Source organism: Prinia subflava, chromosome 15, assembly GCF_021018805.1.
Source record: "Prinia subflava isolate CZ2003 ecotype Zambia chromosome 15, Cam_Psub_1.2, whole genome shotgun sequence".
NCBI classification, from domain to species: domain Eukaryota; kingdom Metazoa; phylum Chordata; class Aves; order Passeriformes; family Cisticolidae; genus Prinia; species Prinia subflava.
In genome coordinates this window covers 535,006-557,100 of record NC_086261.1, presented here as the reverse complement: position 1 = coordinate 557,100, position 22,095 = coordinate 535,006, and the positions used below count along the sequence as shown (strand labels likewise).

Here is a 22,095-nt window from a genome sequence, read left to right as displayed (position 1 = left end):
GCACTGCTGCCCGGGAGGAGGCAGGACGGGAGCCCCACACACACGAGGGTTCCCACGGGCTGGAAGGGACGGGGCAGAGCAGGGGACCCAGGTCTTGTAGGATCAGGGGCCCAAGTCCTCCAAGCATCCTTCAAGCATCAGTGTAAATTAAGTCTTTACTTACAGTTGGATTCCTGCACACCCATCAGGGACAGTATTAGCAAATCCAAGCCCTCCCGCCTGCAAATCAGGAGCCAGGGGTGCAAAGCCTGGGATGGAGAGTGAAAACCCCAGGGCTGCTCCTCCTGCTGTCTTAGCTGTGACTCCTGCTGGGCACCCTCTGGGCCATCTGCCTCTCACATTTTCCAGCCTTCTTTGACAATCAGCTGAGATTTTTTTTATTACTGTTTTTTTACAGAGTCTGTGATTACTTTTCATGAAGAGCAGGAAGTGGGAATTTCAGGAAAATACCACTAAACATCATGAGAATCATGAAGGAAACACAAGTTCTGGCTGCAGTGCCCAGCTGTGGCAGAGCTCCCCTGGCTGTGCTGGGGGACACACAACCCCAGTAAAGTGATTTTAGTTTTTATGACCCCCCAGTTCACAGTGGAGTCCCCAGAGGCAGAGATACACAGAGATACCCTCCTCTCTGCCTGTTACAACATTTACAGAAACAGTCTGTAAATAGAATTATGGGAGTGTTTTAAATGGATTTCTGAGCTGGATTCAGAACTATTCCCTGGTTGCATTCCCTAAATATAAACCAGAGCTTATCTTGCTGGCACAAAGCTGCCGAGAGCGTCTTTCAGCGTTACCTCTGTGAGCAGCAAGGAGGCTGCAAGTTAGACTGGCACTTTTTAGGGAGTGCTGAGGTACAACTGCAGCTCAGGGAGGGCCGCAGGGAGAGGAGGAGACCCTGTGCCCCATCCAGGCAGGCACAGGCACGGAGCCTCCAAAGGGGAGACTGCCATGAGCAGAGCCTGTCCTGCCTCACCCCATCAGCTCTGCCAGCAGGGAAAGGGGCTGGGAAAGGTTTGCTGGCAATTCCTGACCGGAACAGTCAGGCTGAAGTGTCTCTGCTGTATTTCACAGTAAAACCAGATAATTACTGTTCTTACTCTGGAGTTATTGGTGCAATAATGGAATCACAGAATCCTGCAATGGTTTGGGTTGGAAGGGACCTTAAAGCCCATCCAGTGCCACCCCTGCCATGGCAGGGACACCTCCCACTGTCCCAGGCTGCTCCCAGCCCTGTCCAGCCTGGCCTTGGGCACTGCCAGGGATCCAGGGGCAGCCACAGCTGCTCTGGGCACCCTGTGCCAGGGCCTGCCCACCCTGCCAGGGAACAATTCCTGCCCAGTCTCCCACCCATCCCTGCCCTTGGCAGTGGGAGCCATTCCCTGTGTCCTGTCCCTCCAGGCCCTGAGCTTTGCCCCTGCTCCTCTCTGGGCTCTCTCCAGCCCTTCCCCGTCCCCTGCCCTCTCTGATCCCTGCAGCTCCAGGGGAGTGCAGAGGTGGATGTGGTCAGCTCCTCTGACCTGCCCAGCAGCACAGGCTCTATAATTACTCCCTGGAATATCTGCCTCAAGCCAGGAGTTGTGTGCTGGAACTGAAGGAGCTTCTGTCTAATGAGCCTGTCCCTGGATGTCAGCAGTAATTAATGTGCATCACCCTGCAGGTTCCCACCTCCTCTTAATAGGCTGAAATTTTATCCTCTGGTTATAATTGCAAATTATGGTTAAAATTTTACATGCCTGGGAATCAGGAAGCTGAGTGCTCCAGCTTATTCCCCTGTGGGTACACGTGGGGATGCTGCTGAGATGGTTCCAGCCCCTCCTTTCACTCCTGGCCCTCTTACACTTGACTTCCACCCTCATCCCTCTCTTCTCTTCCCTCATCCCCTTCTCTTTCTCCCTCACTTTGTCTTTTCCTTTCCCCTCGCTTCTTTGCCTCCTTTTCTGTGTCTGAGGGGCAGCATCTGAGCATAAATAACTGCAGCTTGTTGACCTCATTTGGCTGGAGGAGCCAAACTCAGCTGCTGGCCCAGACATGGCCAGCAGTGCCCAGCTGAGGGTGAGGGGTGCACAAACCCTCGCTCAAGGGCCTCCACACTCCCCAAACATGAAGTGATGGCAGAACGCTCCTGGTTCTGCACCCCCTGGAAAGATCTCCAGTCTGGGACCAGCCTGCAGTGCTGAAACTGGCCTGGGGCCAGAGGTGAGTCCCTCAGCCATTGCCAGAGTGTTATAACTATTCATAGTGCACAAAGAGGTGACAGGCATTCATTCCAGATCCAGGGCAGGTGGATGGGGAGGAGCTGGTTGCAATAGCCAGGTGAGCTTCTCTCGAGGAGAGAGTCAGTCCTCTTTTCCAAACCTTTTCATCAAAAAAAAAAAAAAAAGTAATTAAGGAATAGAGAGAATTTGGGCTTTGTTGCTGTTGATTCTCAGCGCAGAGGAAGCTGAGAGCAAAGCTGAGGTGGTGACTGATGGCTCAGGAGCCTGGAGAGCTGCCCAGGGATGCACCCAGCTGCCTTGGCAGCCTGGCGGGGCTGCTGACAGCTCTGTTGACCACTTGAATTACGGGCAAGCCCTGAGAGCTGGGCCCCGCTTTGACGTCTCAGCCAGCCGGCGCTGCTGGTGTCAGAGCTCAGGCTGGGAACAGTGGCTTTATGTAATTTCAGCTGCAGGTACCTGCAGAAAGGCAGAGCAGAGCTGACAGCCCCGCTCCCGGCTCCGGGAAACGCCGAGCGCATCCGAGCGGAGCGGGCTGAGCTCAGCCAAGGAGTGCCCCAGAGCAGAGGGCTGAGCTTTGGTGCTTTCAGCACAAGAAGTAGTTATTGCTCACAAGATTGGCATAATTTAAAGATGAACAGCTGTCCTTTACCCCGGGGCTGCTGGCCAGGGTCTGCAGCCAGGCCCCCATGCAGGCCCTCAGCACCCAGCCCTGCTCCAGCCTCACCTGGGCTGCACCCACGGGTTCTTCTCTGCACCTCACAGGCACCTGCCTGGCTCTGCAAGCTGCAGCTGCCTGTGGGTGACGTGTTGGAATGGATGATAAACACATGGATTATGACAGAATAGATAATGAATGGCATTTTCAACTGAAAGCATAGAATCACAGAATCCTGGAATGGTTTTGGTTTAAATTTGGTTTAAATCTCATCTTTTCCCAGCCCCTGCCATGGGCAGGGACACCTTCCACTATCCCAGTGTGCTCCAAGCCCTGTCCAGGAGCTGGAACATTTCAAGGGATCCAGCAGCCACAACTGGCATTCAACTGAAATTCAACCTGCTGGAAAACAAACACAGCGAAGAGTTCACTTTACATTTGGAAGGCTACATTTTGAATTTTTTTAGCTCAAAACTGCAAGTGACACAGAATCCAAATCGGGGGAATTTGTAGGATTTACAGTATAAATTATTAAAAGGGAAAGAAAAAGACATTACTCATGAAAAGTGCATTCTTGTCGATCAAAGCTGCAAACAGAGAGTGCTTTTATAAAGGCATCTGCCAGCCTTTGATACGCTCTGTGGAAACCTTGTCAGGTATTTTGAGAGGGGAGCGTGGAGCTGTTGGGTTCCAGAGCTGTTCCCTGTGCCGAGGACAAGGCAGAGGCAGCAGAGGGGGGAGAGCTCAGCCCAGGGGCTCCTGTGCTGCCTCAGCTTCACGGAAAAAGGAGAAAACTGGAACCTCAACAAAGCCTTCCCTGGGTGCAGGAACAAAGTTGCAGCGGCGCCGTGGCCCGGGCTGGGCTGGGCACAGCTGGGCAGCCGTGAGTGTGCTGCTCATTAAACTGCTCAGCCGGCTCAGCCCTGAAAGCAGCACCTGCCAGCGTCCCATTCTTCAGCGGCAGCTCAGCTGCTTCAGAGGGGGAGCTCGGAGGCAGATGAACAATTTATGCAGAGTGGGATCCATGACAAAGTAGCAGCCACTTTGGTGAATACAAGCATCTTTGTACAAGTGCCCAGATGGTTCGGGAGCGGGGCCGTGGCTGTGAAAAGCGCCGTTGTTGTTGCGGGCTCGGCGTCACGGCCCTGACAACGTGCCGGGCACAGCCCCTGGTCTGGGAGCTGCAGGATCCAGCCTCCCTTCAGATCACACACAGGCCAAGTCCCTGGCTCTGCTGACATCCTTTCTGCAGGATAATGTCCTTCCCAGGGTGTTCCTGCACCGTTGTGTTCCCACTGTGTCCTTTGCCTTGGCTGGACTTTGGGATTAAAGGTCTGTTGGACACTGGAATAACCAAGGCCAGTCCTCAGCGGCCCCTCCGTGGGCACAAGGGTCACAGAGGGGTGTCCAGCCTGACAGGCAGCCCCTGCACAGCCAGCCTGTCTGGGGATGGGGCAGCAGGCTGGGAGAGGCTCACTTCTCATCACCCATGACGAGGGAACCCTCGAAACACAGGATCCTGAGGGATCCCAGGCCCACACCCTGGAGTGACAGCTGCCCACAGCAGGGATGTGGGGCAGGGACAGGAGAGCCTGGAGAGCCACTGGCCTGAGAGCAGCCGTCTGTCCTTGCAGGGACAGCCCCTGCCCTGTGGCCAGGAGTCACCTGGGAGGGCCGGTGGGAGCAGCTGGGGAGGGTGAGGAATCCGGATCTGCAAAGCTCTGCAAAGCTCCTCCCTGGCTGGGAAGGCAGGGAATGGGCAAGGCTGGGGCAGAGAGAGGCTCAGGGAGAGGCTGGACAGCTTTGGGCCATGGGGGCTGCTGCTCCTGGGGGAGGATGGGAGCTGCACTGCAGCCTGGAAATGCAGCCAAGGGCACAAAGGTGAGGCTCCAGGGAGAGGGGCAGAGGCAGGAAGGTGCAGTGGGAACAGGGCCTGAGGTGCAGTGAGGTGGGCTGGGGACAGCTTAGCACGGGTTCTCACTGTGGCCTGTTCAGTCTGGGTATTTGTCAGTGTGTGTGGAGCCAGGGAGGTGTGGGGAGCACTGCTGAACCCCTCGGTGGGCCCTGGGGATGGCTGTGGGGACTGTGACACCCAGGCAGGGGAATGGCCGGGGCTGGAGGCTGCCTGCAGCGGAGCTGGAGGATTCCCGTCCTCCCTGGCACTGCTGATGCTGCCACCAGGTATTTCACTGCCCCAGGGCAGCACCAGCTCCATCCCATCAGCACCGATGGCTCTTGGAGTCCATTTTGTCCAAAAGCCAGAGATTTAAGGGTTTCCTTCCGTGACAAATGAACACCAAGGGACAAGCTCACGTCCTGGGGGCCACGGTGGCACTTTGGCCGGTTCTGCTGGAAGGACCACAGCACTGCCAACCCTCCGTGGGGACCCCAGCCTGGAACTGGGCTCTGACAAGAGCACTGGGCACAGGTTGGTACTTCGGCAGGGACTGTGGGCCAGCCTGGTCACCTGCACTCCTTGGGGACACGGCGTCACCTGGGGCAGCCCCCGCCCCTCTGATCGGGGGTCTGGGTTGCGGGTACCCCCTGCCACTTGTCCGACCCCGCTCACATCACCGCCAAGGCTCGGTGCCACCGCCGTGCCCAAACTGGGGCCGCCCCCTGCCCTGCCCCGCTGCCCCTCGGTGGGCGCCAGGCTGAGGGAGCGGCCGGAGGGGCGGACACCCGCGGCGGAGCCCCCTGAGCCGGGGGCGCGGTGCCCGCGGTGCCGCCCCCGCTGCTCCCCTCCCGCGCGGGCTCCCGGCGGAGGCGGCGGGGCCGGGCCGCCCGTGCCGCATTGGTTTGCGGCGGAGCCCGTCACGGCCGCCGCGCCGAGATTGGCCCCCGCAGCCGGCGCCGGGCGACCCCCGGGCCCGGCCTCCCCCGCCCGCCGAGCGCCCGGGCTGGGCACGGGCACGGCACCGGCACCGCGCTCCGCTCCGCGCCGCCCGAGCGGGGGCCGGGCCGGGCCGAGCCGGGCGGGGGGCGCGCCCCGAGCCCCGCCCCGCCTCGCACCGCCCCGCACCGCCCCGCACCGCCGGCAGCGGGATGTGAGCCGAGGCTCCGCCGGCAGCGCCCGCCGCCCCGCGCCCCGGGAAGATGCTGAGCAGGTGGATGAGTGGCAGCAGCAGGAACCTGGACCGCGAGTACAACTGCACCGTGCGGCTGCTGGACGACAGCGAGTACACCTGCACCATCCAGGTCAGCCTCCGCGGCGCCGGCACCGCGGCCGCGCTGCCCCCGCACCGCCGCGCTGCCGCCCGGCCCCGCAGACAAAAGGAGCGGAGCGGCGGGGGCGGCCCGGTGCTGCCCCGCGCCGCCAACAAAGGCGGCCCCCCCGCTCCCGCCGCCCGCCTCCCCCGGCTCTCGGGCGGCCACCGGAGCCGCGGCTGCCGGCGGCGGGGAGAGCCCCGGGGCTGAGCCCCGCCGCCCGCGACCCCCCAGCCGCGGAGGGTGCGGGGATGGCGCGGAGATCCGCCCGCCTGCCCCCGGCGCGGCGATGCCCGCAGCCCCCGGAGCGCGGCCGAGGCCGCTCCGGGGCCGGGAGAGCCGCGGCCGTGCCCCGCGGAGCCGCTCGGTGCGAGCTCTCCGCTGCCGGGCGCGGGGGCTGCGCGCAGCGCGGGGAGGACGTGGGTGCGGAGCGGAGTCCGGGGGATGCACGGGACTCGCGGGGCAGGGGTGCTGCAGGGCAGGGGTGCTGCGGGCAGGGGTGCTGCGGGGCAAGGGTGCTGCGGGGCAGGGGTGCTGCGGGGCAGGGGTGCTGCGGGGCAGGGGTGCCGCTGGCAGGGACCGACCCTCCGGCCCCGCCGCAGCCGTGTGCCCGCTCTGCCTTCCCCGTTATCGCCCGGCTCGCCGTGATGAGCGCTCGGGTTTTGTAATCGTCCGGAGCGGCGGGGACGGGCGCGCACCCGCCGCCCCCCGTGCCGGGAGGGACCGGCACCGGCACCGGGACCCACGGTCGGGGCCGTCGCCCCTCAGCCGGTGTCCCTGTGCTGCCAGGGCTGCGAGGGGGCATCGCTCAGCGCGCAGATGTCGTGGGATGTGTCGTATTGCTGAAAACTAGGGAAACGCACTCCCGGGCTCCGCTGGAGCGAGTCCGGGACCGTGTGACCGGGGGCCGAGAGAAGCATCCCTGGCTCCGGCTGCTCCTGCGCTCCATTTCTGCCGTCAGCATCAGCCTTGCAAGGGAGCTCACGAAAACCTGTGCGGAGCCGCACGCGCGGGGATTGCTGCTGGAGGCGGCTGGCCCCGGCCCAGCCCGTGGGCGATGGAAAATTCGGGGCAGAGTTTTGAGTAAAGGTGACTCAACACGTCAATAGCGGCATCTCCCACCGCCCAGCCCCGGGGCCCGCAGCTCTCCCTGCCCTGTGATGCAAGGAGGGGTGAACATCCCTCCATTTACAGGCACAGAGCTGCTTTTGGTGGTGATGCCAAAGGACGGTTACCAAGGGTGCTGCAGGCTAGGGGAGGCACCGTCATTTTGGCTTAAACAGTCTAAAATCGATAAATAGGGTGATCTGTGCAAATACCACCGAAGAATGGAGGTAACACTGCCGGTCCCCGCTCACCTCCCCCACCGGGGTTGTAAAGTGTGACCCAGTAAACAGCTCGAACAGCAGCCCGGTTTATTTTGCATAAGCCAAACTAATTCGTCTCTCAGAGGTTGTTTTTAATACTAATTAAACGGGAAACCGTAGTTTGGGAGAGAAAGTGTGGGCAGAGCAGTTCAGAAAAATCTGGATTTTCTGCCCTTAAGACAATTTGACAAGGTGTCGTCATTCTGCATGTCAGTTTTTTTAAAGAGAAAATACTACTTGGTCCCATATTCCAGCTGATATTTTATGTGTGGCATAGTAAACAGGGATCCCTGGTATTTAGCATGCACGGCCTGAGGGATGGAGAATTTGCTCCTGCTACCCTGACGAGCAAGGTTACCCCACTTAAGCGTTTGCTCTCGCTTGCTTCCATGCTGCCTTATAAACCAAGTATTTATAGTCCATGCGAAATTAGGGAGAACATAGCAGGAATGTGTAATGTCTCGCAGGCGAGGGAACCGTCGCCGCGCAGGGTGCGAGCGCTGAATGAGTTTTGAAGGTCATTCCCTCACGGGCGTGGAGATTTCACATCTCGCCGAGATCCACAGCGTCTCCTCGCCCGGGCTGCTCCTGCTCCTGCTGGATGTAATTTATGTCCTTCTCTTTTCGCTGAAATCCGGAGAGCCCGGCCCGGGCAGGTCTCGCTCGCAGGGCTGTGCCCGGCAGTGCAGCCGTGCCTGCAACTTTGTGCCCGTGGTTCTGCTGCTGTGCCCGTGTGCCCCCCCTGGCAGCAGGGACGAGGATGGGCCCCGTGTCCTCCCTGGAGCGTGGCCTGTCTGCCGGGTCATCTGCCCTCACTGCTGGCGAGGAGAAGCAGCACTGGAGGTAGAGCCGATTTTTAAGAAGGTTTATTTACATTTCACATAATGGCATTGGTTAAATCTGTCGTGAAATGAACCTCTGGCTGTGCTTGATGAAGGTGTGTGAGTAGGGGTTTGGTGCTGCCAGATAATACCTGAGCATTCTGCTTCCAAAGAAAGCCTTTTTTTATTTGATTTTCCAAGGTTTGCTTTGTTCATATTCCCGTGTTGAACGAGCAGTTCATTGTCTGAGCTGGGATGAATCCTTCCCCTTTTCCTCCCGAATTTTCACTCCTGAACAGCCCATCCAGGCGGGCAGAGGAACCTGGAGGATTCATCCCTGGGCCCCCCAGGTGCTGCTGGGGGCACAGAAGTGCCGTGGGCACAGGGAGTGGGGTGCAGTGGGTCAGGGCAGTGGGGTTGGCACCTCCATGAACCTTTGTTGGGAGGGTTTTTTGTGAACTCCAGTACTTGCTGGTTTGGAGAAGATCTTGTCCCAGGATCTTCTGTGTGGATCCAGGTGTGCCAGTGAGCAGGGCTGGGCCCTCAGCCTTGCCAGGATTCAGGGACTCACAGCAGCTGCCCGAACTCGAGGGTGTTGGCCTTCTGGCTGGGAAAAGCCGATGTTCAGCGGTGTCACAGGCCCCGGGGGCACCTCCTGAGGCAATAAAGGGGGGATTGTGTGCGGGGTCTGCCAGGCGTGAGAGGGCAGCGGTGCCGTCCCTGTCCCGGTGCCGTCCCTGCCCCACTGCCGTCCCTGCCCCGTCCCCCTGCCCTGCTGGCTGCCACCTGCGGGCACGGGGCCCTGCTCACGGCTGTCACTGTCCCGAGGTGTGTCCCGGGGACCAGGGACTCATGGAGAGGGGCAGCCCTTCCTGCAGGGGTCCTGCTCATCCCCGTGCCGAGGGGCTGCTCTGGTGGGTTTAACCGGGGTTCACCCCCCGTGCTCCTCGCGGTGCAGGCTCCTGGCGAGGCTCCTGGCGAGGCTCCTGGCGAGGCTCCTGGCGAGGCTCCTCGCAGCTCCAGCGGGATGGAAAGGGCTCTGAAACACCCAGCAATGCTGTGGTTTTCTCTGAGCGAGCTGCTTGTCTGAGGAAATGTTTCAAATTCTTCACTGTGGTGTCAGTGGTGGCATAAAAAGGCTTGAAATAATTAATGATTTGCCGTTGCTCGACGCATCAAGCATTTTCCTGAAAAGACAGTGGCGTTTTGTTTCAAACCCCAGTAGAAGGACAGGAACGTGGAGAAGAGAGAAAATAAATATATGGTTTCTTAGACGCAGAATGTAAGAACTTTCTTGCCTAAGACTGGGAAGAAATGAAAGCGAGCTCCTGGCTGCACTCTGGGACAAACCCCTGCTTCCCGCTTGGAGTTCTTTAGGAACCCTGACAGGATCATTAATATCAGGCAGCAGCAAAAAGGGGAACTGGGGGTTTGTGGCAGTGAAGGTTATTTGTTCATTATCTTTTTATCTTCGGAGAGTTTCCAATTGCTTTTCCCGGGAAGTAGGTTAGGAGACCGTGGCTTCCCTTCCGCAGGGGCGGCTCCGCTCTGAGCCCCGAGCACGGCTGGGGACAGGGCCACGAACCAGGGGCTCTGTGCCGGGCCAGTGCTGTCCGTCTGTCCGTCCCAGAGCCCTCCCTTCCCTGCACAGCTGGAGCCGGAGTGCAGGACGGGGACCCGGGCCAAAGCCATGGGCAGAAATGCGGCCAGTGGCTGGTTGGGGGTCCTGGTCAGGGGGTCCTGGGCTGGGGGTCCTTGCTGGGGGTCAGCACCACGGGCCGGGAGCTCCGAGCATCCCCCACTCTCCCAGAGCCCCCGAGCAGCCCCCGCGGAGGGCAGCGGGGAGCCCCAGGGTCCCAGGGAGGCTGAAAGCGTCACCACAGCTTTGCTGTTGGCTGTTGAAAGCCATGTTTTTATTCATAGCCTTGGAAATGTGTTTGCAGCAGAAAGCCATCGCTGTGGCTCAGCTGTGTGTGTGTGAGTGGTGCTGGCGGGGCAGCTCCTTCGCCCCTGGCTCCAGCATTTGCATACACTCGGTTTGGTAGGCTCGGGAGGAAACTGCCTGACATGCACAATGAGTTTGAAGGGAAAACAGCAGCCAAAGCAGAGCATTTCATCTCCCTTTCCTCTCAAATTTATGTCCAAAAGATACAGAAGGCAGCTGAGGAATACATCCGCTGAATGTCCACTGAAAATGGGGCCATTATTCATTCACATTTCAGTGGGATCAAATCCCCAAGTTGTTCTGCAAACCCATGGAAAACGTTTCTATGGCTGTTTTCTCCGCCAGCCGAAATGTCTGTTTTCTGCTCACTTTTCATACCTGTTCTACAAGGTTACCTGCTGTGAACCCGCTGGCTATTCCCCTCTCAGGAGCCAATTTCCTGACAGAACTACTTTGCTTATCGCTTTCCTGCGGAAGACGCTGAGGGCAAACACAGAGTCAGATGTGGATGTGCACGCTTGTGCACACACAGGAGACACCGCTGGACAGAGCTGTGCACACAGCACCAGGAAAAAGGAATCTGCTCCTTCTGTCATGTCAGAATTAGGTAACGTGCAGCAGGAGGCCTTTCTGAGGCGTCTGGGGAATACTGAGAGTGCCGTGAGCAGCCCAGTTATTTTTAATTTTTGAGTCAGTCTCCGGGAGCCCAGAGGGATCGTGGACAGGGGATGACGTGGATGGCAGTGCCAGGACTCACACCATGCCTTGGTCTGCCCGTCCAGGAGCAGAGGCACTGAAAGCTCCCGAGATCCCTCTCTGACCTGGCACATCTCTTTGGTCACTGAAACCTCGCAGCTGCTCCTCCTGGGAGCCGTGTACGGAGTGGACAAGGACAGTGAGGGGAGCGAGACCCTCGCTGGGATGCCATCAGTGGTGCTGGGCAGGGCCCTGCTGGAGGTGCTCTCAATCTGTGGAAACTCCTCCCCAGCTCCTGCAGGGCTGGGGTCCTCTCCTGGGTGTGTGGCTCACAGAATCCTGGAGCAGTGTGGGTTGGGAGGGACCTTAAATCCCCTCCAGTGCCACCCCTGCCATGGCAGGGACACCTCCCACTGTCCCAGGCTGGTCCAAGCCCTGTCCAGCCTGGCCTTGGCACTGCCAGGGATCCAGGGGCAGCCACAGCTGCTCTGGGCACCCTGTGCCAGGGTTTTGTCACTTGGCTGGGAGGTGGCTCCTTGATGGGCCCTTCATGTTTGAGGATGGCTTGTGCTGATTTTTGTCCCGTGTCGTGTCACTGAGAGGGCTGGGAACAAGCCAGGCAAGGGTTTGCTGTGAGGGAAGTGCTGGGGTTTATTTGCCATCAGTTTTGTGGAGCACAGACAATCCCTCGTTAGCCTGGGGTCAGGCTGGGACTGTGGCAGAGCCCTGAATGCTGCTACTGCCATCAGCCACTTGTTTGCAGGCAGAAAACACAATTATTGTTTGGTTACAGCAAGCTCTGGAGTTGCTTCTGCAAATAAGAAGGTTTCAGGTCAAATTCTTTTCTTTGAAATGTTTCCAGGGCAAATTATTCCAGCAGTAGGGGAGCAATTTCCCATTGATGATCTGGAATTGTGAGGCCGATGTGGCCACAGCGTCTGCAGGGGCTGTGGCTCTTGCACAGCGCAGGGGTGGCAGCAGGTTCTGGTGGATACTGGGGTTATCTTGGGCCAGAGTTTGTCAAGCCAGGGCTGGGGGATGACTGGAAGGGATTTTAGAATCATTGAATGGTTTGGGCTGGAAGGGGACTGAAAGTTCATCTTGTTCCAAACCTTTGCCATGGACCGGGACACCTCCCACTAGACCAGGTTGCTCCAAGGGTGGGTTAAATGCCTTCCTCTGACAGGACTAGCAGTTGCCTGCTTTTGGCAGTTCCTGCCAGCCTCTTGGAAGCTTCAGAATTCAGGAAAATATTCCTGTCCTGATTTGTGGATCCTCCCCTGTATTCCCATCAGTGTTGCATCCACTGTGGCACTTGGTTACTCTCTAAAATCTCATTTATGTGGCACCTTTGTCACCCCAGGAGACGTTTCCCTTGTGCTCTGCCAGCTGCTGCCCAGGCCCAGGGGACAGGCAGACCCCCGTCCCCGGCTGGCACAGGAGGGAACGCGCCCTTGGAGCATTTCTGGGGCTGCCCAGGAGTGCCTCAGGCAGGGCAGGCTCCAGCCTGGGGCGCAGCAGCCACGGCAGGAGGGAGCAGCGGGGCCCTGCAGGAGCCCTGTGCCTGCCAGAGCTGCTCTGCTCCCCGAGGAAGAGGAGCGTGAAGGGCAGCGGGGGGAGCACGGCATGGGAAGGGTCCTGTGGGACTCACAGACACGAAATCCCTCTGTCCCTGTCCCTGTGCTGGGCTGGGCGTGGGAGCGGCACAGGGAACAGGCCTGGTACCGCCTCACCACGCTCTGTCAGCGTGGGGAACGCTGGCACTGCTGGAAACAGAAATAAAGATTAAAAATGAACTGAAACCTCATTGAATGTGCCACCCAGCAGCGAGTGTGCCCGCCAGGTTGGTGTCAGGGTGCCCGAGGGCGCTGGGGCAGAAGCCAGGGGAGCAGGAGAGGCGCCAGCTCTTCCACTGGATCCTGGAGATCTGCTCCTTCCTCTTCAGAAAGGAAATCATTTGGAAGTGTGTTTCCTTTCAGAGGGCAGGGATAGGTGGTGTCCTGGGCAGGAATTGTTCCTGGCAGGGTGGGCAGGCCCTGGCACAGGGTGCCCAGAGCAGCTGTGGCTGCCCCTGGATCCCTGGAAGTGCCCAAGGCCAGGCTGGACAGGGCTGGGAGCAGCCTGGGACAGTGGGAGGTGTCCCTGCCATGGCAGGGGTGGCACTGGGTGCCACTCCTCCCTTCCAACCCAAACCGTTCTGGGATCTGATCATTCCATTTGCACCATGGCTGGTCCTGAGGGTGACGTATTCCCAGGAAGGGCCGGGGCAGGTGTGGGAAGGGGTTCAGGTGCTGATGGAGAAAACTCTTTTTTCTTCTAAGCAAAACCAGGATTTCTGTAACTGGAGGAATGATCCAATGGGATCCTAGGGACCAGCTGGGCATTTTGCCCCTCCTGCATCATCCTTTTAAAGCTGCTGGCCCTGCTCTGCCCTTAATTGCACTTGGGCATTAATTACCCTCCAAGCACATCGCCTTCACCGGTGCTGCTGTCTTTGCCCGCAGAAGTGACTTGGCAGCTGAAATTTCTTGCGGAACTTGGTTAATTGTGCACACACAGAGTACAAGATGCCATTGTGCTTCCTCCAGCTCGTTATCTGGGAGGGACTCGGGGGTAAAATCCAGGGAAATCTGATTTTCCTCGGCAAAGCCAGCGGCTGTCGCGGCCGATCCCATCAGCAGGGCCGGGTTTATGTAACCCCTGGTGGGGCAGGGCTGTGTCTCAAACCAGGGATCAGCTCTGTGTGTCCATTCCTGGATCATCCCAGTCCTCCCAAACAGGAGGGTTTGTTTTCCCAGGCTGTCTGGTCTTTGATCCTGGCCAGGAAAGTCGATGCAAAAGGAAACAGCTCCTCTGCAGATGAGGGAACAGACTGCAAACCCCCCTGGTTCTTTGTGATGTCCTTGGTGTTGGAAAATGGAAAGGTTGGGAAATTCCTCCTGGAGAGCTGCAAGGCTCAGAGCCACGGGCTGGCTCTACCCTGATGCTTTTATCAGAATAACTTTGCCATAGCAATTTTTCCAGAATAACTTTGCCATAATTTTACCATCCTCTCTTTGCCTGTTCGAGCTGGGAGCCTCCCTCTGCTCCCTGCTGGCCTCAATCCCAGCTGAGTCCCTCTTTCCTGCCCTGGCAGTGCCACCTCTGCTCTGGGCAGCTCACTGGAAATTCAAGGTTCTCACACATTTTAATCTTTCCTATCTGTCAGTAATGAACCCCAGCCCTGGGCTCCTGGGCAGGGACGAACCCCCGGGCTGGGTCAGGAGGAGGATCCAGGTGGGCCAGTCCCCGGCAGGTACCGGTGTCTCACCAGACCGTCAAGGTGGTTTTTCTCCATGATAATTAACAGCAGCTTCCACAGCCAGCAAGGCCTCAGCTCGTTAATGTGTGATGTCAGGATCTGATCAATGCTGCAGCCCGAAATAGAATATTTTGGCTGCATAATATCTGTTGCCAAAGACTTTAATTATAGTGGCATATCTGTCACATCGATGAGGGGCTTGTGCTTTTCAGAGGGTTCACAGTGGCTGTTCCGTGTTGGCTCTCACCCTGTAACACAGGCTGGATCCCAAAGGAAATATCCATCCAGCTGCCTATAGGGGACTTTCTCTAATAAAAAATGACAAAAATTGAGTCAGCCATGCTGGAGCTGGAAAGAGGCTTTAGGAATACATGGATCAGGGAGCAATTGCAGCTATCCCTTGTACACTTACCTCATGGAGTGGGCAGTGTATTGGGACTGGGGGAAAAGCCGGAATCCAATAGACTTATGTCTGAAAAATAATAAATTTGCTGAGCAGGTACTTTTCATGAATCGATCTAGTTCTCATTAGCCTTGCACTGTACAGTCTGCTGACTAATATATCTGGCTTGCAAGTAAAAATGGCTTTCCAAAGGAAATGTGGAACGAGAACAGAGTGTTTTTGGGACCTGAAAACCTGGAGCTCCTGGGGCCATGGGGAAAGAAGAGATGTGAGGGCAGCAGAAACACAGGAACGGGGGAGGGCTGGGGCTGGAGTGGCAGCGGAACACGAGCAGGGCAGTGGAGGTGTGAAGGGCACTGGGAGCGTTCCCGCTGTGCCAGCCCAGCCTCCTCCATCTGTGCAGGGACACTGGTGGCCCCTGTGGCTCGGTGGAGCTCAGCCTTGGCCCCCTTGCCCTGCTTCTGTCAGATCTCCTGCCCCTGGTGCTCCTTGGACCAAGTCCCTGACAAAATCTCAGTGGTCCTGAGCTCTTCCTCAGTGTTCGTGTTCTCCTCCTGAGCTCAGGCTTTGCTCCCTCTGGCCCTTGTCACTGCCGTGTCCTTTCTCCCCCAGCATTCATTCCCTGTGTGGTCCCAGGCTGGCTTTGTTCCCACCTGCAGGTTGATGGAAACCCCCAAACCAGCAGGGAATGATCCCCAGCCTGCCCCCACTCCTTGGGACCCACTCCTCGTGCACACAGCGGGGCTTTTCCCTGCCTGAAAAATCCTGTGATTTCTGCCTTGGTGATTTCTTCTTGTGGGGCTTGGGTGGAGCCGAGCGTGCCTGGGGCTGTGCAGGGATCTCAGCAGGGCTGTGCCCTCTCACTCCTCCAGGCAGGAGCACAGCCCTGCACGGAAACCCAGCTTCCATAACATTATCATTATCCATAACATCAGCTTCACACCTGGGCTTTGTTCTGGTGTGAGCAGGGTGCCGACACGGAATGAACCCAACAATCCAGAATGAATCCAACAATACAGAAGGAATCCGACAATACAGAATGAATCCAACAATACAGAATTAATCCAATGATCCAGAATGAATCCGACAATCCAGAAGGAATCCAACAATCCAGAATGAATCCAACAGGACAGGCTGTAAGCGGCACTGCCAGGGCTCTCCCCGGCTCCGGGAGGCTGCCCCCTGCCAGCAGCCACGCACGGCCCTGGGCAGTGTCCCTGGGACGGGATGAGCCCACAGCACAACTGAGGCTTCCCTCACAGCCAGGAGAGGAGAGCGCTCCTGTTTCCATAGGGCTTTGTAATTAACAGCGGGAGATTTGTTCCGGGGTGTCCCTGAGTGTAATGGGGAACGCTGGCTCGGCTCAGGCTGACTCCGACAGGAATTTCCGTGGGCGGTGTGAAATTCCCAGCTCCGCTGGGCTCTTCCCAGGACGTGTTTTGGGACACAGTTAATCCGTGCAGGATGGGTCCTGCTGGGGGCCAGGGGCAGCAGCAGCCAGCGCTGGGGAGCCGCTGCTTCCCTCTCTTGTCACCGGTGCTGTGACACAAGACTGGCCCTTCCCTCAGCTGTGCCTGCTCTTCCTCAGCCCTGCGGAGACTGCCAAGTGCCACCTCCACAGGGACAGCCCCGGGTGGCAGTGGCTCTGTGGCTGTGGTACCTGTGGGACACACAGGAAGGTTGAGAGAGGGGTTCAGCCATGCTGGGGTTTGGCTCAGCTGGGGTTTGGCTGTGCTGGGGTTTAGCTGTGCTGGGGTTTAGCTGGGCTGGGTTTACCTGGGCTGGGGTTTCCACCCTGTGCAGTCTCCATGAGATGTAGATGAAGTCCAAAGCCGCTCAGACAGGCCCCAGCCTCGGCCTCTGTGTGGGGCTGGGGCACCCTCAGTCAGCCTGGAGGAGGGGCTGGCCCCACAGACACTGCCCAGCTCCTCTCCTCTGCTTTGTTCCACCATTTCTATGGAGAGGGTGGAGGAGTCAGCGCTGGGCGTCGCTGGAAGGGCCGGGGATTGCCATGGGAACAGAGGCGAGGGGCTGGTGGCAGGCAGGGGACAGTGCCACCGCCCCCAGGTGCCCTGGTCCCCCTGCCCCACCTCGGCTGCTGTGCCCCTGTTCCTGCCACCCCCATTCCTCTGTTTGCTCAGTGCCCAGCACGGGAATCTTGGCACTCCAGGCACGGCTGGCATGGAAGGAGCCTGCTCGGAGCACGGGTGGCTGCGATGGCTCCCTTCAGGTGTGCTTGGGGAAAGGATCCTCTGACAAACTGCAGAGGCCAAGCAGATCCTCCTGTAAGTGCTGCAATTATCCCGGCCTGCACTCGGGCGGGAGCGCGGCACGGGGATTGGCATCCCAGCCAAGGGAAGGGCTGAGGGGCACTGGAGCTTGCACAGCCTTGGAACAGATTCACTCAGCCCCTTCAAATATTTATGGCCTTGCAATCCATACACATTTTGAGCGGTTTTGGCATCCTCCTGCTCTGCTCTTGCTTGTGGAGACACTCTGGGGAGCGCCTGCAGTGCCCAGGGCCCTGGGGCAGGGTTGTGGCTGGGATTTGGGAAGGGTCCGTGCAGTCTGTCCCTGGGGAGCTCCGTGGTGTGAGGAGGGGTTTGCACAGTGCTGCCCGGGGGTTGGGGTGCAGGACACCTGTGGGTGCTGGCTGGGCTGGGCGCCCTGGGGCCACCCTGTCCCTGCCCACGCAGCCGGGCTGTGCAGGACGCTCCAGAGGCAGCGCCGGGCCGGGGCAGGGTCAGCAGGGGTGTCCCACCTGCTCGGAAGGGACAGGAAATCCTCTCTTAGCGAAAAGAAAGGCGGCTGCAAGGAGCCGGGTGCCTTCCTGCCGGAGGGACAATTCCTGTCAGCCCGCCTCGTTTTACTCTAACGGGATAAAACAGAGCGCGGGTTGCAGCCAGCAGCCGAACACCCCGCCGTCTTAATGAGCTCTTAGGTTAATTACCCTTGGTGGGAAAGAGCTGGAGAGGGCGTGCCCGGCTGGCAGAGGGAGCGCTGGCAAGAAATGGGTCTGGGGAAAGGGCAGCACCCGCAGCATGGGCTGAGGGACACTCAGAGAGGGTTTGGGACAAGGGGGGGACACAGGGAACGGCTCCCACTGCCAGAGGGCAGGGATGGATGGGACACAAGGGAGGAATTGTTCCTGGGAGGGTAGGGAGGCCCTGTGCCCTGTGCCCTGTGTCCTGTGCCCTGTGTCCTGTGCCCTGTGCCCTGTGCCCTGTGCCCTGTGCCCTGTGCCCTGTGTCCTGTGCCAGGGCCTTACCGTGCTCACAGGAAAGAGTTTGTTGTACAAGAATGTTTTAATCTATTTAATTTCTCCAAGGCCTCATTTTAAAGCTGGGGGTTATCTTAACAGGAATTACGGTCTCGGCTGAGGAAGTGCCTCGTGCCACCCACTGCCAGCTGTGCCCTGCTACAGAAGGGGGTTTGGGAAGCCCCCCCTGCCCTGGGCGTGCTGTCCCTGCCCGGCCCTTGGTGCTGGGGGGCTGCTGGGGCAGCCTGGGCCCTCCTTTTCCTCCTTTTCCTCCTTTTCCTCCTTTTCCTCCTTTTCCTCCTCTTCCTCCTTTTCCTCCTTTTCCTCCTTTTCCTCCTCTTCCTCCTTTTCCTCCTTTTCCTCCTTTTCCTCCTCTTCCTCCTTTTCCTCCTTTTCCTCCTCTTCCTCCTTTTCCTCCTTTTCCTCCTTTTCCTCCTTTTCCCCTTGGAGCCTTTGCCCTCCCCGGGTCAATAAATAATCTCTCAGAGCACCGCGTTGCCTCGCAGCTCTGCAATTCAATTTGCCCTGTTGCAGAATATCCAGTGCTCACACGAAATAGGTGAATTACACCTCCCGCTGCTCCGCCGTCCTAACGAGCTCGATACCATCTCCAGAGCAGGAGCTGGGGAGCGCCTTTGTCTGCTCAATTCTCCTCCTTGAGCCGAGGGCCGAGCTCGGGCAGCGCCTCTGCCCAGCCCTGTAACCCGGGGTGCTCCTGATCACAGCCTGGGGTGAGTCCTGAGGGGCAGGGAGCAGTGGGAGTGCTGGGATGGACAGACTGACACCCTGAGGGGCAGGGCTGTGCAATGGGAGCACTGGAATGGACAGACTGACACCCTGAGGGCTGTGCAATGGGAGCCCTGGGATGGACAGACTGACACCCTGAGGGACAGGGAGCAATGGGAGAGCTGGGATGGACAGACTGACACCCTGAGGGGCAGGGCTGTGCAATGGGAGCACTGGAATGGACAGACTGACACCCTGAGGGCTGTGCAATGGGAGCCCTGGGATGGACAGACTGACACCCTGAGGGACAGGGAGCAATGGGAGCGCTGGGATGGACAGACTGACACCCTGAGGGACAGGGAGCAATGGGAGCGCTGGGATGGACAGACTGACACCCTGAGGGGCAGGGCTGTGCAATGGGAGCACTGGAATGGACAGACTGACACCCTAAGGGCTGTGCAATGGGAGCCCTGGGATGGACAGACTGACACCCTGAGGGACAGGGAGCAATGGGAGCGCTGGGATGGACAGACTGACACCCTGAGGGGCAGGGCTGTGCAATGGGAGCACTGGAATGGACAGACTGACACCCTGAGGGGCAGGGCTGTGCAATGGGAGCACTGGAATGGACAGACTGACACCCTAAGGGCTGTGCAATGGGAGCCCTGGGATGGACAGACTGACGCCCTGGGGGGCAGGGCTGTGCAATGGGAGCGCTGGGATAGACAGACTGACACCCTGAGGGACATGGAGCAATGGGAGCGCTGGGATGGACAGACAGACGCCCTGAGGGGCAGGGCTGTGCGCTGGGATGGACAGACTGACACCCTGAGGGGCAGGGCTGTGCAATGGGAGCGCTGGGATGGACAGACAGACGCCCTGAGGGGCAGGGCTGTGCGCTGGGATGGACAGACTGACACCCTGAGGGGCAGGGCTGTGCAATGGGAGCGCTGGGACGGACAGACTGACGCCCTGAGGGACAGGGCCATGGTGGCAGGCCGTGTTTGGTGTGGTCCTGTGGCAGGGCCGGGTCCCCCAGCCCCACAGGGGGAGGAGGAGGAGGAGGAGGAGGGGGAGGAGCGGTCCTGAGGCTGCTGCGGGCACCAGCAGGGTGGGATTCCCTGGTGGGGAGCCGGGCAGTGCCCACTGCAGTTCCAGGCACTCCTGTGCAGTGCAAACATCATCACTGCAATAAAAGGCATGGGCTGGTGCTGGCAGATAAGAGCTGCAGCGGGGTGTCAGCAGGAGCACAGCCTGCACTGGAGGATGCTCGTGGTCCCCGCTCCTCAGAGGACGTGGTGGGTCCTGTACATCCTCCAGAGTGTGGGGTCACAGCCAGGACATCAGAATTTTCTCTTTGAATTGGTTCATGCTGTGTTCCATCACCCTGGCTGGTGTGGGATTTTCACTGTAAGGAATGCTGATGAGCAGGTCTGTTGGAGAGGGCACTGCAAAGCTTTTCATACCGTGCAGTTTCCTCCCTGAGTTACCATTTCGGTTTGCACCAGACCCCACAAACACGAGCTGCCCCCAGCTGTGGCGTGCCCTGGCACCGGGCCATGGGTGCTGGTGACACCCAGAGCTCGGTGTCCCTGTGTGGGGCTGGGTGTGGGAGCTGTGGGGAATGGTGTCCCCGGAGGAGCATCTCTCACTGGCAGAGCTGGCCCCACCCAGCCGTGCCGGGGGATCCCGGCTCTCCCAGCTGCCGGGCAGGGCTGTTTCCCCTCTCCGTCCCCTCTGCACGTTCCAGACACGAGATCCGCGCTGACCCTGTGGCCACCTGGGTTCCTCAGCGGCTCGGAGTGACAGGGCCACCTCCTCTGCCATTTACCCATCAATTTGTGCCTAATGGAGCCCGAGGCGGGGAAGTGAAACCCGCAGGCAGCACCGCCCTCTGCAGCCGGGCGGGAGGGGACTGCGGGTGACCCGGGCCTGGCACGGCTCGGGGAGTCCTGGGGGTTTCCAGAGGTCAGGGGTGTGTGATGGGGGTGGCTCGGTCCCTGCTCCGCCTTTCCTGCCTCCAGGAAAAGCCAGGGCTGGAACGGACCTGTCCTCCAGCTGTGACTGAGGGGCAGGATCTGCTTCTCACCGGGGCGGTGACAGGGCCAGGGGCTGCAGGGCATGGGAACATTGGGTGCCTCTGCCCTGCCTCCCTCCATGAGGGATGATCACACCGGGGCTGGGAACTGCCCAGCTCTGGGACCTCTCCCTCAGCAGGGCCTGGAGCTCTGCAGGGCTGGAGCCCCTCTGGGGGGGCTGGGGGTGCTCCCCTGGAGAAGAGACGGCTCCAGGGAGACCCCAGAGCCCCTCCCAGGGCCTGAAGGGGAACTCTGGGCTCTTTAAGCCCTAATCCTGCAGAGCTGCAGGGGCAGGAAGAGCATCCATGCTGCAGTGCATCTCCTCCAGAGGCTCACACGGAGCAGCCCGGGGTTGCAGGCTTTTCCTGCTTTGTCAGCAGTAGAGTCTCCTTGTGCAGAGCTGCAGCTCCCAGCAGTTTTGGGGGGGATCAAAGGCTCTTTTCCAAGCACTGCCACGGGACTGGGATGGCCCATGGTGTGTGAGCAGCTCCATCACCCCTCTCTGGGGTCAGGGATGAGGAACCTCCTCACCTTGATTTCCCTGTCCCATCTGTGTGTGCGTCACATTGGCCTGAGCCCCTTCATGGCTCTGGTAGGACAAATAATACACCAGAGAGAGAAAATGCAACCCGAGTGTTTATTCTGGGTTAAAATAACCAGAGAATCGTGGAATGGTTTCAGTTGGGAGGGTCCCTGAAGCTCGGCGCATTCCAGCCCTGCCATGGCAGGGACACCTTCGGCTGCTCCAAGGCCTGTCCAGCCTGGCCGGGACGTCCCAGGGATGGCAGTGGGCAGCCACAAACCACTGCAACAACCCGCACACAACCGCAGCTTGCACTGCTTTCCCTGAGCCCACAGGTGTCCCCCGGGTTTCATTCCATCCCTGTTCCCGCAGGGCTCCTGGAACTTCCCCTTCCCTTGGCACGGATCCCGTGTGGATCCTGCTCTGATGAGCGAGTGCAGCAGGCGGGCAGAGCCCTCCCTGCCCGAACGGGGGGCTCCGTGCACCCCCGGGGGTGACCCCAGGCGCGGTCCCCGCCCTCAGCCCCGGGCAGAGCCCCCCTCCGCCCCGGGGTGCCCAGGAAAATCCGCAGTGTCCGGGTGTGATCAGCCCTGAGCTCTGCCGCGGGGCAGCCCAGCCGGGGGGTTCTGAGGGTGGAATTTCGGGCAGCTCCCGCTGAGGCCGGGAGTGGCCTCAGGCAGCGCTGGGACCCCCGGGAGGTCCCGAGGGGCTGCAGCTCGGGGGGCTCGGGTCACCCTGGTCTGCTGGAAGGGGCCCGTGGTGGGGGCGGTCAGGAGCCCTGAGCAGAGCCCCCAGCAGAGCTGAGCCCCAGGGGAGGGCACAGGGGACACACAGGGTGCCTCGATGGACGCCCCCAGCAGCAGCAAACCCAGCCGGGCTCTCTCAGCCCTGGTGT

The 22,095-nt window shown here is 59.5% G+C and overlaps 1 protein-coding gene across 3 annotated transcripts in view; it reads left to right on the top strand.

Annotated features, from left to right (window-relative positions):
- The first annotated feature begins 5,970 nt into the window (after positions 1–5,970).
- The window catches only part of FRMD5 (FERM domain containing 5), a 58,323-nt gene continuing 42,198 nt past the window's right edge, over positions 5,971–22,095 (top strand). For all 3 annotated transcript variants that reach the window (XM_063412707.1, XM_063412708.1, XM_063412706.1), the window contains exon 1: positions 5,971–6,072. In XM_063412707.1, coding sequence (XP_063268777.1) covers positions 5,971–6,072 — 102 coding nt within the window. The remainder of the gene's footprint in view (positions 6,073–22,095) is intronic.